The 17810-nt window shown below is 37.6% G+C and overlaps 1 protein-coding gene across 1 annotated transcript in view; it reads left to right on the top strand.

Annotated features, from left to right (window-relative positions):
- The window catches only part of LOC134744378 (uncharacterized), a 47183-nt gene that overhangs the window by 17882 nt on the left and 11491 nt on the right, over positions 1–17810 (top strand). Inside the window, exon 2 of the mRNA XM_063678159.1 lies at positions 13232–13540. Coding sequence (XP_063534229.1) covers positions 13232–13540 — 309 coding nt within the window. The remainder of the gene's footprint in view (positions 1–13231; positions 13541–17810) is intronic.

Genomic DNA, 17810 nt, shown 5'->3' with positions numbered 1-17810 from the left:
CATGAAACAAGAACGCTATCTTTGAAAAAAGGCTTACCGTCAATGGAAAGCCATTTTGGATGCGTAGGTAGGTTGTAAATCAGTGGCAGCTCCAAGTAAAATTTGCAGCGACAAAGTGTGACGTGTAAACGTAAAAAATGCGTCATGGATCCCGGTCCGAATACGAGTCCACGACACGATAATAAGATTTAATGGTTACCTACACAAATTCATATATTTTTAATTAATCAATTTGCGGGAGAAATTCATGGGATTGGTGGCACTATATGAAAAAGTTGAGGTTTTTGGTGGCGCTGCCACACTACATACCTTAGACCGACTCTGTGAAATAATCATTTGTAGCATAGCAAATCTTTTCTGTAACTTTATTATTCTTTCTTTTAGGACGTGTAGTCAGGGCAACTTGTACTGCCAAATACCTACATATTACCTCTATACGTTTCTTTAAGACAGGAAAACTCGAGCCATAAAACTGTTGTGAAAACCAGGACAGTTCTCGAGCTCAATCGAAATATATCGCAATCCAAGATTTTGAAATCAATAAAGTCTTGTCTGTGGTTCTAAGGACCGTGAGGCATGACGATTATGGACCCATGTTTTTATTGGTATCTGGGACATAAATGCCGATACTATTAAAACAGCTGATTTATAGTATTTTTCTTCAAAATGCGTTAATTCACATTAAATGATTAATTAAATCATTGTAATTGGCGATGTCACGAGCTCACATTAAATCATGTTAAGCACTAGGTACCGAATAAATTAGTCAACAGGAAGTTACTTACATAGGTTTGGGGGAGTATTTGTAATGTTACAAATATTGATTGATAGCTTGAATACCTTGAGATTAAATTGGTGTTATAATACCTATAGTCACTTCAATGTTTGTAGGTACAGTCGTCATCAGGTATATCAGAGCAGCCAAAATTCTCACAAATATCTGAATACGCCTCTTGCGTGTTCAGATATTTTTGGGCACCTCGGCCGCTCCGGTATATCTGATGGCGACTCTACCAACACCAAAAACATGTATCATATAGGATGACTCACGTTAGACCGGGCCGTGTCCGGGCCGGAGCTTCCGGCGCTTACTTTTCTATGACATGACAGGTGATCACGTGATGGTTTCCATAGAAAACAAAGCGCCGGAAGCTCCGGCCCGGACACGGCCCGGTCTAACGTGAGTTATCCTTGTCATGTGTCCATGCTGTTTACGACAACCACGGAATATTATCTGTGCTGACAACTCGTAAATTTTATTGAAAAGACAATCCCCACCGATGGTCACTTGAGATTATTGCTGTATGGACTTGTACACATAAAACATTTATTGATCCATTTCTTGAAAGATTCCTCGACTGTATTTGGTGTTTGCAATACAAACATTTTCATATTTGATCAAGTTATTCTTTCGAGGAATGCCAGGAACTCTTAAGTCTACTCACGTGAAACGCTGTTGGACTAACCCTTCCTATTTTATATTGGTTTCTTAAAATGCTACCTAACCCGTCCTGCGACACGTTGAGTAAGTGTTGCAAGACTCGCAAAAACATTAGATCGCTTGAGCCGTCAATGTTTATGGTAATGAAAATCAGTAGACCGACCTTGCGCGTGTTAATCAATCGACTATCTCTAGTTCGAGTGGATGTGCTCCTTTATGTAGCTACGAACGAAAAGAAAGCGATTTTTCATAATATGTACAGAGAAAGTAAGTTGCTCCGAGAAGAAGATCCTCGAAAATTGTATCGAAACATGTCAATAGTTTATTCGACTTAAGAATACGCGACGCGAGTGACCCGTTTAAAATAATTTTAATATGTTTGAGTCGCACGGGAGTTCTATACTTAGTTAAAAGTGTTAGATTCGAGGTCCTATTATTATTATTATTCATAATTTTAATTTATAAGGTAGACGTCCGGGTGCTTGTCATCTTTAAACTTAAGTCATTCAGTTAGACAAAGCAGGGTACTAGTTAGAGTAGTTAGTTACTTTAGCATAAACTTTTGGTCGCTTGCCGTCGCCTGCGCAATAACCAATCAACACTGACGTTTGCCGGCCTCCGAAACACTCACCAGTGTAGACGTTTTGCTAAACTGCCGATTACACATACTAGGTCAAATCATTGATTAAAGTACACATATGTGCTTGAATAAAACCTTAAAAAAATTATGTGACCCTGAAACTGCGATAAAGCCAAAGATCTAATGAAGTTTACTGATTTTAGTAGTAAAAAATTATAACCGATTTATTTAGCCGATAACCGAGCTAAAATAAATAAATAAATATTATAGGGACATTCTTACACAAATTGACTAAGTCCCACGGGAAGCACAAAAGGGCTTGTGTTTCGAGTACCTATATACAATATATAAAATACTTAAATACATAGAAAACATCTATGACTTAGGAACAAATATGGGATTCGAACCCAGGACCATCGGCTTAATAGGCAGGGTCACTATCCACTAGGGCAGACCGGTCGTCAAAATATTCGTAAAAATCACTCAAATTTAAATACAAATTCTCGGGTTTATAGAGCCCATAGTATTCCAGGTACTACGAAGGCGCCTATACTATACTATCATAGCCTGCCAGTGGCATAGTCACTCACACCCTACAATAAATTATGTACTATTGAATTAAATTTAATTTTCAACCCTGTTTCCTACACACTAAGGTGCATCGTCTACTGTCAGTCGTAATTTATGCGCGTGACATTAGGTGTGAATGATCTCGTTCATATTATCATAACTGCTGGTTGCTCGCAATAATGACATTTTAATTAGCGGTTGTAGCCTTTCAAGTGTGGTAGAAGCATGCGTGGAATGAGATATTGCTATTTTAGCTTAGCTATAATATATAACTTTAATATATAGCTTTTGCCCGCGACTTCGTCTGCGTGGAGTTAGTAATTTGCGTAGCAGTTTTTTATCGATTTCCCATACAAACTTCCACCCCCCTTTTCACCCCCTTAAAGGATGATTTCTGGGATAAAAAACTACCCTATGTCCATCCCCGGGAATCAAACTACCTCTATACCAAATTTCAACTAAATCGGTTTAGCGGTTTAAGCGTGAAGAGGTAACAGACAGACAGACACACTTTCGCATTTATAATATTAGTAAGGATTTTTAAATGTCCATCTATATGATAACATTTCACGACTTAATTACTGAACTGTATTTAGAGAACAGATACCCATTTATTTTAAAAAACGCCCCATGGGGTAGGGCGCGGAAACAAACTAAAGTCAAGACAAACCGAATCCGGGGCATTGCTTAAAGTAGGATTTATATAGCGGTAAAAAAAAGTAATAAAGATATCTTAAAAATAAATACTTGGGTACAAATGAATAATAAATGACAACCAACAATAGGTAATATTTTGCTTGAAAACAGCTCAACATGTATATAGTTACGTGTAAAAAAACAATAATTAGGTATTACACAACACTCTCTTAAAAAGGTGACATTTGCATGCTCTACATAAAATTCTGCCTACATGTCAATTGACACCACAATAACAAAAAAATGTGTGTCAATGTTAAGACAGCTCATACAAATGTCAAATCGTAACTTAACGTATAAAATATGTAATTAATGTACAAACCGATGTATTTGGAGCAAAGCAAAGGTCAGGTGGCCGATTCTGATTAAACAATTTGTTATAATTTTAAATGATTTTGATCTTATTATGATACGGCTAGCAGTGCACCTCAAGCGTACCATCATGTGCGAGCGAAATGCCCTATGACACGACTCTTTGACGCACGCGCGTGGAACAATCAGCGTGAGCAATTGGCAAGGTCGTATCAAAACAAAAATATTCACACATTGTTAAATCAGAATTGGCCTTCTGGTTTAAAGTTAAAAATAAGTGCAATAATTTAAAAATATTCCAGTTCAGTCAGTGAAATGTTGGAAAAGTGCCTACGCCTACTTTATTTACATTAAAATGTTGTGTTTAGGTTTGCAATTTGCATTATGTGTTTTGACAAATATAAACCTTGTAACCTTGTAAACTTTGATAGTTCAATGAGTGATATTGGCGACACGATATATTTAGAAACCTATAAGATATATATAACCTATTAGAATTTTAATATGTCGGCAATATTTTATGTAGGTAGAGTTCATTTTACAAGCTTAATATTAAATTCACTTTTAACAAGTTCAAAGTTCAAAAATATGAAAAATACCCCAAACAATGGGTATCTTGTGCTCCCAGGTTCGTTTTTTATAAAACAACATTTCATAAATATTTAGAATATCACTACATAGTATAAAACAAAGTCGCTTCCTGCTGTCTGTCTGTCCCTATGTATGCTTAGATCTTTAAAACTACGCGATTTTGATGCGGGTTTTTTTAATAGATAGAGTGATTCAAGAGAAAGGAGAACGGTTCACCCGTGCGAAGCCGGGGCGGGTCGCTAGTTATAAATAAATGACTATGACTATGTCTCAAGTTGATTTACCGATAAAATATGTGACATAAGATGTTCTTCTTAATATTCAATTCGTCTGAATATTTAATAATGAACAGTTTAAGAATTTATTTAAAATTGCCTTACAGTGGAGCAAAGTAGGACCATTTTACGGTACAGATTTATTCTTTCATTAAAACAAGATAGTTTTAGTAGGTAGGTATGTTCTAGTAATTCATCAGTGAAAGACCTTTACTTAGAACATTTAAAGATTGTTCTCCTTACCTTGTACCAAAACCCAACAAGAAGTTGACTAATCATCCCATAAGCACAACTTGAAACACATTTTGACCATCGACAACCATACTACGTTGACATAAGGTTTCTTCTCGCTTGTTTGATGCACTCTTGCTTCTGCACTGAGTGAATGAAATGAATGAATGAATAACTTACTTACATTAGTCTTCCTCTGTCTTACTACTGTACTGTCTTCGAAAAGCTATTAATTTCATTGTGTTGTCATACCCTTGGACTGGTTGCACTAAGATAAAGCGTAGGAAACTAACTCGTATTATTTCATTGTACCAATTTAAGGTAAGTAGTTAATGAAGTAGAGTTGTTGTCACATTATTTCCACTGTAATTGGTTAGTATTAATTAATTCTTCTTTTCCACTCGTGGAAATTACTACCTATAGTTTGTCAAAGGACTGTCTCATTTCAAATATAGACAAAGAGAATCATACTATCTTTGTCTTACACTAGTACTAGCACCCAAAATAAAAGGATGAGTATAGTTTTGTTTGTTTTTATTTACTGACAATTTGGTTTGACCAACTATAAATCTTAGGTATCTACCTTTATTCAAAAGGATTTAGGTACGTTAAAGCGGTCATATAAAAGTTTTTTATAAATAAACATGTTGAAAATTAGAAGCTGATGAGTGACCGAGGAAACTCGGGCAAAAGAATTTTCCCAGAAATTACATCATTTATAACGTTATCGAACGTCACTATCGTTTTTGTGACCCTACCTAGGTATAGTATTGTATTTTTTTTATTTAGCTCAAGCAACATGGCTAATATAATGTTTATAGCATTGAATGTATACAACATTGCAAGTATTGCAACTTCAATACCATTAAAAAGCCACCAGCCAGCTGTTGCCGCGGTCAAAAAGCGGGATAAGTACGCGAACCTGGCAGTTAACTATTATTTTGTACCCCTGGCGTTTGAGACTACTGGGTGCTGGGGGTCAGAGGCTATTGCCTTTATTAGGGAAGTGGGACGTCGCATTAGGGAGAAGGGGTCTGACACCCGCGCGGGTTCGTACCTGGTGCAAAGGTTGTCCATCGCAATTCAACGTGGTAACGCGGCTAGTGTGATGGGCACCTTTGCGCCAGGGATAACTCGGGGGGGGGGGGGGGGTCTTTTTGACTAGGCTTAAGTTTAGTCTTAAGTTGTTATTGTATTGTTATTAAAAAGTGTAAGTACAATTTGAAAGTAATACTCTGGTTTTGCCATTTGAAAACCTATGGGCATCTGATCTGATAACCTTAAAAAAATTCAACTGCAATACATCACCTATAATCTCGTCTTCTCCATTCCAACTTGAATTCCTTGTTCTGTTCCGTCACACTTAAAAATAAAAAGGGCGTATTCCAAACCATTAACTAGTACACTAGTCATACATTTGCATAAACCACTATTGTTCCAATTAATTTGTACGAAACTGGCATTGTTTCTCATTATATAGATGAACTGTGTAATTATATTTGTAGAATAACCTTTGTAAGATTAAGGAGATAAATAATTGTAGGAAGTATCTTTGTTTGAAACAATGATACATTTACTATGCTTTAAATCTTTAAAGTGTACAATGTGAGTGTTTAATTAGACAAGGTCACACAAGGTTAGAGTTATGTGGTAAGAAATTACACTTTGTTTTAACGAACGTCAAAGTCATACAACTAGTTAATTGAGGGTTTTCCGGTACTCAAACTGTCATTGATACGTAATAGATGGATACAGTCTAAGGAAAAAACGTGCCTCGAAAATCAAGAAAATTTGATTCTCGTTCAGAGGGCGCTACTAGTTTTGGCCTACAGTCGTATAGATGGCGTTGACGGTTTCGTTTGTTATTTAATAATTTTAACGCATATCAGTGAAAGAACATGGGTCAAAATCATAAAAATAATTAATGCAAATAAAAAAATCATTTATTTATATTTAAATACATTCTATCGTATTTTTATAAATCTTCATTTTTAGTTTTAAAGTGTGTCGACAGATGGCAGTGAATTTACTGGGGTTACAAAATTTACTATGACAGTACCGCTCTAGTATAAGTTACTCTATGTTGATACCTACTGCAACAGCACTACTATTAAAACGGCAAATTCATAAAAAAATTGTAGGTACAATTTTTCAGTCCAGTGCAGTAAGTACAGTAAAGAATATAAAGTTTTGCGTCGTGTCGTTTTTTAAAATAAATAATGAAACCTGATTCTTTCAAATCTAGACATTTTTGGGCTCACTCTACTCAGAATCGACGGCATTCTCCATCCTGCCAAAAAAGGTCCCAAAATGTCCATTCCATTACGCCACGTTTTTGTGTGAAAATGTTTTTACTTGTATGCGCGTGACGTATTATATGTACAATTTTTATACAAATTTTAGGGACATTTTTTTATCATCAGGGATGAGAATGCTAGTGATTCTGAGTTGAAAGAACCCAAAAACACCAAGATCTGTGAGAATCAGGTTTTGTATATTTATTTTAGAAAACGCCCAGCTGCTAAACAACTTGAATGATAGACATACTTTCGACAGGCAAAGCCATCAATAGCCACTATTTCCCCTCTAAACTATTTATTACCATCAAGGGCGGAAACACTAGTGATCCTAGAATCGAGAGAAAGTGGAAATAAAACGCGTTTGGTGAAAAACGCCCCTATAATAAAGCCCTTGGGAGTAAATAGTGTGATTGTACCCGCCGATTAAAGTGTAACGTAACGAATCAGTAATTTCTTAGATTTTATCCGCATACGTTTCCTTACTGGTGGCTTTCGTATCATATCCTGGTGGCTTTTGTATCATATCCTGTTGCCTTATGGGTCTCTAGAGTAGGTATCCTACGTCTGCCAAAGATTTATTGAGTTACTCAATTCCTTTTGGTTAGCTTTGCACCTGACTTTTAAATAATGATTTTGAATGATGAATATATAATAACATTAATTTTGAATCAATTTGCTTTGATTTTGTTTGAAATTTTACAGTTAGTATTTTTCTTGTGTTGGTGTGGTAAAAAATTTTGTGTTTCATTCGGTGGCAAAATTTTCTCAACCCAGTGCCACGCGTGCAACGCTCAAGATTCAATTTTTCGAACAACTCGCTACGCTCTTGGTTACATTTTGGAATCTTTCGCTTGCTCGGGTATCAAGATTAGCACAAGAGTTCAAACAACAACTTTGCCCTCTACGTAAAATAAATAACTATTTCAGTATCGAATCATTTTACGGTTTAGACTCACTTGTTTTAGTCACTCGCGCGACATGTTTCGGAGAGCCTAGGTCTCCTTTCTCAAGCACTAATAGTGCGAGCAGCGTTCACGACGACCGTGTGTTGCGTACTGCCGCTGCCGCGAGTGACTAAAACAAGTGAGTCTAAACCGTAAAATGATTCAATGTTAGTATGTCTCACAACAGTTTAAATTCGATTATTTCAGTATCTGTGACTACAACATGCGCGTTACATTTTACACTTGCAATATTTACGACTACGATTATACTTAGCCGCAAATCACACACTTATGCTTGCTTACCAGTAATTTATGGAATCAGTGACTGCCTGTCTCTAGCATAAATAAGTTAAGTGCAATAAACACCTTATCGTAAATACATAAGGTCAGTTTTCGCACTGAATCGCACGATGCAATTAAGTTCTTTATCCGAAGAACAGCACATGAGCGAACGTATGCGTTTAAATGGATCACTCAGCACTTAAGATTCAGATTAGCTCTGGGTGCGGCTACCTGTTTCATATGTAACTTAATAGTATGATTTAGTTTCCAAAGCTATTTCGTTAGACAGTATGTTAACACTTGTTAGGTATTAAATGAGACCAGGGGCCCTATTCGAGATGCACAACTGTCAGTTTCGGCTTCAACATCAGTTCAACAGTGGAATGAATCATTTGTTCATCAACTGTGGAAAGTATCATTTGGTACAACCAAAACTCATTCATTGAAAAAATTATGCAACAAAAATCAACTTTGTTTTCTTACTACTATACGGTTTAAAATGGCTCTGAACTCTGCGTGGTTCGGTTTGGTTTCGTTGTCACCTAACTGTGGATTGCTAATGTCAAATTTACCTATTCGACAACACACGATTTCTTCCATTCAACTGAAGTTCAACACGAAACGTCACTTAACGCATGTCGAATACCGCTCCAGATTACTTACAAAGACAAGAAAGAGGACTAGTTTTGACCTTAGGTAGAAAAATTAAGTAAATTGTTTAGGTTAAAATCGATGAAATCGATAAAAAGCAGATTGAATAAAAAATAAGCTACCCAAATTACTAACTCCACGCAGACGAAGTCGCGGGCAAAAGCTAGTACGAGTATAAGTATTAAAAAATTAGGGGACTGACCAACACATTACTCGCGTACTCGCCTTAGCTTACATCTTATTCATTTATCTGCTCTCTAAGATAAAATCTCAATTGCATCATAATCTACTTCCAACTAACTTGATTGTATATAGGTAATGAACAATTTCATACACAAGAAATATTCATATTGCAGACTCGTTCACTTGAAACTTGCGAAGGACAAGAAAGCCTTCTCGGTCAAGGACGGCGGCATAATCAACGAAATGATCCAGATCTGGTCTGAAAACGACGTGACGTAATCTTTAATCTCGGTGTAAGGTTGACATAACCGGTTCAGAGGCGAGAACACTGACACAGTTCAAGTATTACAAATACTTGGACAGTATTTTAACTTTTAATTCTAACCGGAGACTACCAGAAGTATTCTGTTACCCTACGTTTTTGAAGACACTTTAAGTTGGTATATGTATGAAACCATTTCCTCATTTTAATAAAAAATTACAACCATCTTAGCATCAGTCTTAAAAACACATCCGACATGTCATTTTCTATGACGGCTGATCGGTGATCACCTGGTGCTTTTGAGATGGTTGACATGGATTTATCTGTCCATTTATTATACTCGAAATGGTTTCCAATAACGTATTGTCATAAATTTTAGAAAGCGTGACAAGGGTTAGGGTGTTGGTAAATTTTAGTCAGAATTGTTCGAAAATTAGACAAAAACCCAATCTATAGCCATTAAGTTAAACAAAAACAATTCACGATTTATTGACACTAAAATAACTACGCCCAAAGAATTAAGAGGAAAGAAACAATGGGTGCAACACGACGCTAAGGCAATTAGGCAAAGACGGGAAGACATAAATTTAGTTGTACAATTGATTCTTTGGAATAGCCAGTCAATGCGAATTGATAACAGATGTTGACGGAAGCGAAATTGTGAAAAAAAACTGTGGCGGAAAAAAAAGGTACATTTACTGAGAATTGGGGAGGGCGGGATCTAAGATGATCGAATGGTCATTCTCCAATCACGAGCATGTGAACGCATGGGCCGAAAAATGAAGCCCGGACAGATTTATTTGGGGGTACCATCTCTCTTTCCAGGGGGAGGAGTCTCTTGAAACGGGAGGCAAAGCAGGGAACGGGATTTGGAAGTCAGTCTGAATTTGGGCGCGAGTCGAGCAAGTCCGGCGAAAGGTTCGAGTCACGTTCAGAGAGAGAGCCTGAGTGATTGGTGGGCTAAGTTTACATCGCGGGAGAGTGGAGTGCCATTACCAGTGTAAATAAATAGAAGTGTTTGTGATCCACTGAGGTGGGAGTTTATGCGACTCGAGAGGCTTCGAGGAGCTAATTCTAAGAGAATAAGTGGGGCTACGGGAGTCCGGGTAAAGTATTTCTAACTTTATGCATAGTAAGTCACAGGTTGTTTCACAGCTTTGGTAATAGAATCGAGAGCTAAAGCTTCACAATTTGCTGCGGATTGGGTAAAATGGATACCTATCTGATAGCTTACAACATTTATCCCACGGGGCAGAAACAAGGGATCCGGCAGTGGAACCAAATAGAAATTGGAGTCGCTGTCGTGGGGGTGATCATACTTACCATTTTACTAGCGGCATTATGTCGGGAGATCTGGAATAAGGGAGTCTGCTGTCGTCGCGGGGGAGTCGTTAGAGGTCCCAGGGCCGGGGGGGATTCTTCGCGGGTAGATACTGAGATGGGCGAGATTTAAATGTAATGGGACCACTTTGAGGTCTGACTGTGAAACTACCTAGACGCGCTGTAGATAAGATGCTTTTCTAGAATAATGTATGATAAGTCAGTGTGTCTCAACCTCGGTGATACCAATGATTAAATAAATATTCTTTTGAGTAGAAAATTGCAAGCATGCACTAGTATAACGATGATGTACATATATACACGTATATACATATATTATATTGATTGATGCCGAAGGGGTTTTTCATTTGGACATTTCGTTTTCCCCTTGATTAGAATGGCGCTAGGAATGGAATGTCCGGCCTACGGATGAATGCCACTGCATTCATTCACGGTCTAAATAATCAACCAGTTTCGTTTGTGTTAGTCTAGATTACCCAAGTGTCTGGGTAGATAAAAGTTTAAAAATTTTGGAAATAAAATAATTAAACTGATACTACCTTCTTTTATTACTAAGATTAAGACCCGTCCCCGGGTATTTAATAATGGAGATTCGCTAGACTCAGACTTCGTTTAAGTATAATTATAGCCAGTCCACGGATACTATCCTGAACTCATGAGATGAGCCTGATCGAATCTCCAGTACTAAAAATCCCGCTCTCATACAACTCTGTCACGATACTTACTTCACTTGGTCACTACTAGATACACTACTCCTTACTACCTAAATTTAGATGAGTAAAGGGGACTAAACTAAAGCCAAACAACTGAATTGTCATGGAAGGGAATTAGAGCCCTCTCCGACTTAGGTCTGAGGATGCAGTGAGCCAGAGGCGACACAGCCAATGGTAGTTGACCTACTTAATGCTACATAACAATTGAGTTAGGCCCAAGATACTCTATTAAGTTTCAAGCCATATGAGTACTGGCACTAGGCTACAGCAGTACTATTCGTCATGCTGATTAAATCAACGAGTGCAGAGGCGAGATCCAGAGTGGGAGTTGAGCAGCCGGGAGCTTGAGTAGGTATTCACTGGGCAGATAGGTAACAGATACTAAGTACTTAAGAGAAACTTGGGTGGTGACGCAGAGTACGGGATATTGAGGCAATTATTTAAATTTGAATTAAATTTGACCGCTAAAAGGCGAAACTGAAGTACTTAGTCCGAGCGGCGTGGCGGCGGCGATAACTTGGTACCCAAAACACGTCATGTCTTACAATTGACCTCCGACCTTGGTTTGGCCAAACCAAAACTCTTTATCTGAATACATATACATATATAAATATAGAACCATGGTTACTGGGGGAGGGTCTAGAACCCAATTTATTAAGTACCGGTCCTTTGGACAATGGGAATACGTAACGCTTCGCAGCGATAAGGAGGTCAATTGCCCCCAATAACAATGTTTAAGGGCCGTGGAGCGGCGTAGGGCGTCCCTGTACCAGAACGATATCGGTCGTACACGATGGGCTAAGAGCCTCATACATGTATCAACTCAATCACATATTCTAACCTGATCGGTCGCGCTAGAAAATAAATCGGTCCTTATTTATACCAGGATAGTTAACTATTTAGAACTATATCGCATTGAACTAAATTCGTTACGTCAAAATCTCGGAGAAATCAGGTAGAGTGAGTGATGAGTCTGCATTGTCCGCCGAACAAAGTACTCACTCCAGTTAATATATTGACCTTAGTAACGACTGACCCGGAGACCGAAATGTCCCCTAACTGCAGTGTTGGTTTTGTTTCCTATTAAGACAAGAAAGGAAGGTAATTTTCTCTAAGGCACTCGATCACAAATCAATTAAGCTAGACGATCCTCATTGTACCACCACACTTTCCATAGAAAACGAAGCTCCGGAAGCTCCGTCCCGGCCACGGCCCGGTCTAGCGTGAGTCATCCTTTAGTTATCGCTGCAGGTCATACTGTGTCCCTACACCGTATTTTTTAAGATCTCATACTGGTATCGTCGTAATACTCGTAATGGTTTAATCGTGTTAGCGATATGTAGACGCACGTACACGCGCCGTGTGTTACATTTTAAACTTCGCCACGTACGAATGAAACGTAGGGCGTGAGAAGTTGGCGCAAGAGTAGTTTAAGGATAAACTGGTCTGGGCATCCGATTATTCCGATTACTAAATTAAAACGGTGTGGAAACTATTGTAAAATCGAAATTCATATATGCAAGCAATGTCAATATGACCACGCTAATTTTACAGTAAGAATGCATACACATCCCTACAAGCTCCATATTTAACGTAGCACTTGGCATGAAAACCTCGCCTGCTCAGACTCTATTAAATATAATCACACACACTTTTACATATTTATCTCTTCAGTTTTATATTTCCAAATATTCTCAACATTGGATACTTTCGAGTTTTTCTTTATGTATAAAGTAACATTTTTTTCTCAATAGTTAGAGAATTCAAGTCTTGGCGGCAAACTAATATAAATCCCACCTGATAATTCTAACTCGGGCAACTCTCAAACTTTGACTACAGTTCTTTCATCTTTATTCCAGGACCTCCGCTCAGCGCTGAAGTCCAAACATGTCCAAGGTTTGGAGATCCACGAAGCCCACCGCTCTCTCAATAAGACCACCGTCCTGGAGACCGTGGAAGCCGCCAGGAAAGCCCTCAACGGCGCCGGCGGCGGCCCCTTGTTTCTGGCTCTTCCTACGCACCCTGAACTACTCGCGAAATACTATGATTTGAGGACGCTGGTGAAGAAGGTGGATCTGATGATGGTGCAGACCCATGATCTGGGGGCCGTGAAGAAGATGACGTATCATCCTAGCAGGCTGAGTGGGTTGTGGGACATGATGAACACGGTGAGTGTCTTGATAATCCTCGTCTTCCTCGCAATAAGTGTAGTGTGTAATACTCTCACTGTTAGGTCTGCAAATCCCAGCGGCTGAGATGGGCGGGTCACCTCGAAAGATTGCCCGATTCGAGAGCTCCAAAAATTATGACAAGATGGACGCCACAACAGAAAAGGCCTAGTGGTAAGCCTAAGAAAAGATGGCTGGACTGCGTGGAAGAAGATCTTAGGAGGATGAGGAAGTATACCAACTGGAGGAAGATAGTGGAGAAGGCCAAGACCCACAAAGTGTAATACCCTCAAATGGGGGAATTGGGGACAGAGGGGTAACATTGAGACTCCAATTTTTTAGTATTGCTAGTTGCAAGATTAGTTCTAAGATTGTAAATTGTACAGTCTTGTTAGTATAATTTGAATAACAATAAATCTACAGTAATTCATAAATACAGGTTGGGACAGATGGGTAACATTCGACAAATTAAATACCTACATTTGTCGAATGTTACCCATCTGTCCCAACCTGTATTTATGAATTACTGTAGATTTATTGTTATGCTGCGTCAGCATTCTTCAGTGATGTCCTCTGGCACCCGGAAACAAACTGGACACAGAAATAATCTGTGCTCAAAACTGTCAGTAGTGTCCGTCATCAGTTTTTATACTTGTTAATCGTTAATTACCACTTTTTGTGCCTAACGACTTTATTTGCAAATGTCAGTTGATCATTGTTATTGCAGACGTGGTAATTGGAGACTGAATATGAATCACAAATAATTTATTATTCCTCAATATTAATGGCCTGTGTATTAAAAAGGTTTTTAATATTTAGGTTTGAGGAGATTAATGACGGGCTTTGTGAGTTTTGTGACACATAATAAAGAGCTTCTTCAACGAAAACTTAAAATAAAATGAGAGGAATAATATTGACCAATTATTATTCAATCAAGGCATATTTGTCCATACAGGTTCCAAACATAAAAATAAAAGAAAGAAATACGAATTCATATGCAAGATACGAAGTTTCGTATTTATACTAACTGGATAGAATTATTATTGTATGATAAAAATATGTAGATATCAGAATCGGTACATTTTCTAAAATTTCTACATCAAGAATTTAGGATTATAAAAAAATCGAAAAAGCTAGTATTGTATTCTTATTTGGTTAAATAAATAAAATGTATTAAGGTGGTTCGACTAGGTTACCCAAAGCTTAAACCCCGCTAGATGGCGTCACTTTCGCAAATTTTCAGGTTTTATTTTTTTGTGGAATAGTGTTGGTATCTGTATACTTAAAAGTATGTTTAGCGCACTCTTTACATAAATATTGAACTATTATAATAAATATTGAATACTTCATTAGTGTAAAAAACACTTTTAAAGTCGACAGAGTGTTTCTGTCATGCTATTTCCTACTATTACTCACACATGCAAACAGTGTTTCCGTGATTGCTTGTAGTAGACAATTTCATGCAGTGTAAGTATGCTGCAATGGCGTTGCGGTATGTTCGTGGAAATACGTGCAAGAGGATTCGGGTTCGAGACTGGTACGTCAGGGGTACTTTTTTTTGTCCTTTTTGTGTTATCTTATGTTTCTTATACCTTTTATTCTTCGAATTCTTGTCCGATTCCGATATAACCGAAATATATTTCAGTGATATCGGAAACGGCTCTAACGATTTCGATGAAATTTGCTGTAAGGGGTTCGATCTAGCTAGGTCTTATCTCTGGGAAAACGAGCATTTTTGAGTTTTTACTTATGTTTTCTTTTTCTCCCAGATATTAATTATTATTAATAAATTAGTTTATAACATTTTATAAAAATATGTGACGTTTTGAACTAAAAGGTACCACATTGTCGGTTGTCGATTAGGTTGATTTCATTTTGAAGCTTTATGGAAATATGACAACAATAAGTAGGTAGTAGGTACCCGTTTGGTTGAAAACGCCACATATATTGAAAACCTGACTTTCACAAATCTCACCTCTTTGGGTTCTTCCAACTCAGAAAGGATGGAGAATACTGACGATTCTTAGTAGCACTAGCCCAAGGAAGTCCAGGTTTGTAAGTGTCAGGTATCAGTTTTTTTTTAAAGGGCTAAATATAGTTCTACAAGTAAAGCAATCCCTTACTGCCCAGCCTCTATAGTATTTTTCAAACTGGAAGGGTACGATGATAGATTTCATCTCCATACAATTTATAACCTAATAATGCCAAATGTTGCAAAATTATATTGAATTGAGATCTATCATCGTACCCTTGCAGTTTGAAATAGTTATTTACGATACAAGTGCGGAAAAGAGAAAATTCGAAACGAGTGGCGACAGATTAAAACACGACCGCAGAGAGTGTTTTAAATCGACACGAGTTGCGAATTACCTATTCGCACGTGTATCGTACAACGTTTTACAGTACATATGGCCCTTTAAACTTTCGACATATGCATGAAAAGTGCTCTTTACGCACTAGGGCGAGAAAGTTGCACTGTAAAATACTTTTTAGTACATATGGTGCTACATATACGTTACCGCCCTAGTGCGGTAATTAGTACAATACGTGCATATGTCGAAAATGTAAAGGGCCATAATTATGTACTGTAAAACGTTGTACAATACACGTGCGAAAAGGTAATTCGCAACTCGTGTCGATTAAAACACTTCCTTCGGTCGTGTTTCAATTTATCGCCACTCGTTGCCAATTTCCTACTTTTCGCACTTGTATCGTAATGTACTAATAATAAAGTAGTAATTGTAAAATAAAATTAAAACTTTTTTTATATTTATTTTTTTGGATTCAAGTAGGTACAGTGAGTAACAACATTGCATGGCCTTCTAATTATAACTATTATAGAAAACGGGATATTTATCATGTTTATTTATATTATTTATTTCTCGATATTTTGGCCGGTCTTGCAAGACCAGTCGTGGAGATCCCTGGGGAGGCCTATGTCCAGCAGTGGATGTCTTGTTGGTGTAGATGGATTCACACAACAAATGAAATAACATTTTTTCATATTTGTTATCCGTAGTTGTCCCTGTACCTGAAAGAAAAATAATATCATGATAGCACAAAATCTCTAAGAAAGATGAAGCAACAATATGGATTCTAATAAAGTTATCATTTACTTACCTAGTAACAATTGTGTTTTTCATTCATAGACAAAATTTAGCTAGCTTTTTCGAGATTCGTTTAACGCCATTGATTGCCATATCTGTGACCTATAATCAATCTGCCAATTAAAACGAAATGCGTCCGACCTTATGGTTAAAGTAAAAGTAAGTTGGCTGTGACTCCACGTAACATATATAGTTTGTCAAGGGACTGTCTCATTTCAAACATAAACAGAGAGAATCATACTATCTTTGTCTTACACTAGTACTAGAGCCCTAAAGAAAAGGATGAATATAGTTTTTTTTGTTCTTATTTACTGCCAATTTGGTTTGACCAACTATAGTTCAAGTTTAAACGGACGCAAGTCATAGTGAACAAGAGTAGTTATAGGTATTATGTATGTTGCTTATGTGATAATTATATTATGTTAGCTGTCCACTATCGTAGAAATGATTATCTTTAATTAATAATGAAGGATATATAGAACATAGTTAATTCGTAGATGAATTTTTAGAGTTCCGTAGTCACCAAAGTCACTGTCAGCATGTTAATGTGTGGTGGTCAAAAACCTCGGTTGTGCTGTATAGAGCAGAAAAAATCGTTCTCGACAAAATGTTAAACATGACTAAAATTTCAGTCAGGATCCTTTATGTGTCCTGTACAATTGACTGAGATAAAATTTTGAAATTGATACTTTTAGGGTACCTATCTCCTTCAAAATGACCTATGTCTTATATCCATATGAAATAACATCGGTAATTCGGTAGTTTCGGTAATCGTCTCAAAGCTTCAGGCCCCGTAGACAACATGCCAATCGCTAACGCTCCGTAGCGAACGAAACGCAACTGTCACTGTCACACTAATATGGAAGAGTGATAGAGACACAAAGCGATTCGATGGCGAAGCGATAGCGATTGTCACCTTGGCTAGGCCGCCTGGCAAGATTAGCCATATCGCCAGCTGCCGTTAAAAAGTCGAATAACGCCGATCTTATCTTAGGGTCCGGTATATCCGAATTAAGTACAGACCAGTTTTTTGTTGTAAGTATGTACATACATAATACAAGGCTAGTAAATAACGACGACAGGTAAGGCAGGCGATTAACTTTACACAGTCATAAAAAACGTATCCACATAACGGCGTGTGGTTTTCCGTTCGTTTCTTAAAG

This window comes from Cydia strobilella, chromosome 9, assembly GCF_947568885.1.
Source record: "Cydia strobilella chromosome 9, ilCydStro3.1, whole genome shotgun sequence".
Taxonomy (NCBI): Eukaryota; Metazoa; Arthropoda; class Insecta; order Lepidoptera; family Tortricidae; genus Cydia; species Cydia strobilella.
This window is presented reverse-complemented; position numbering and strand designations above follow the sequence as displayed.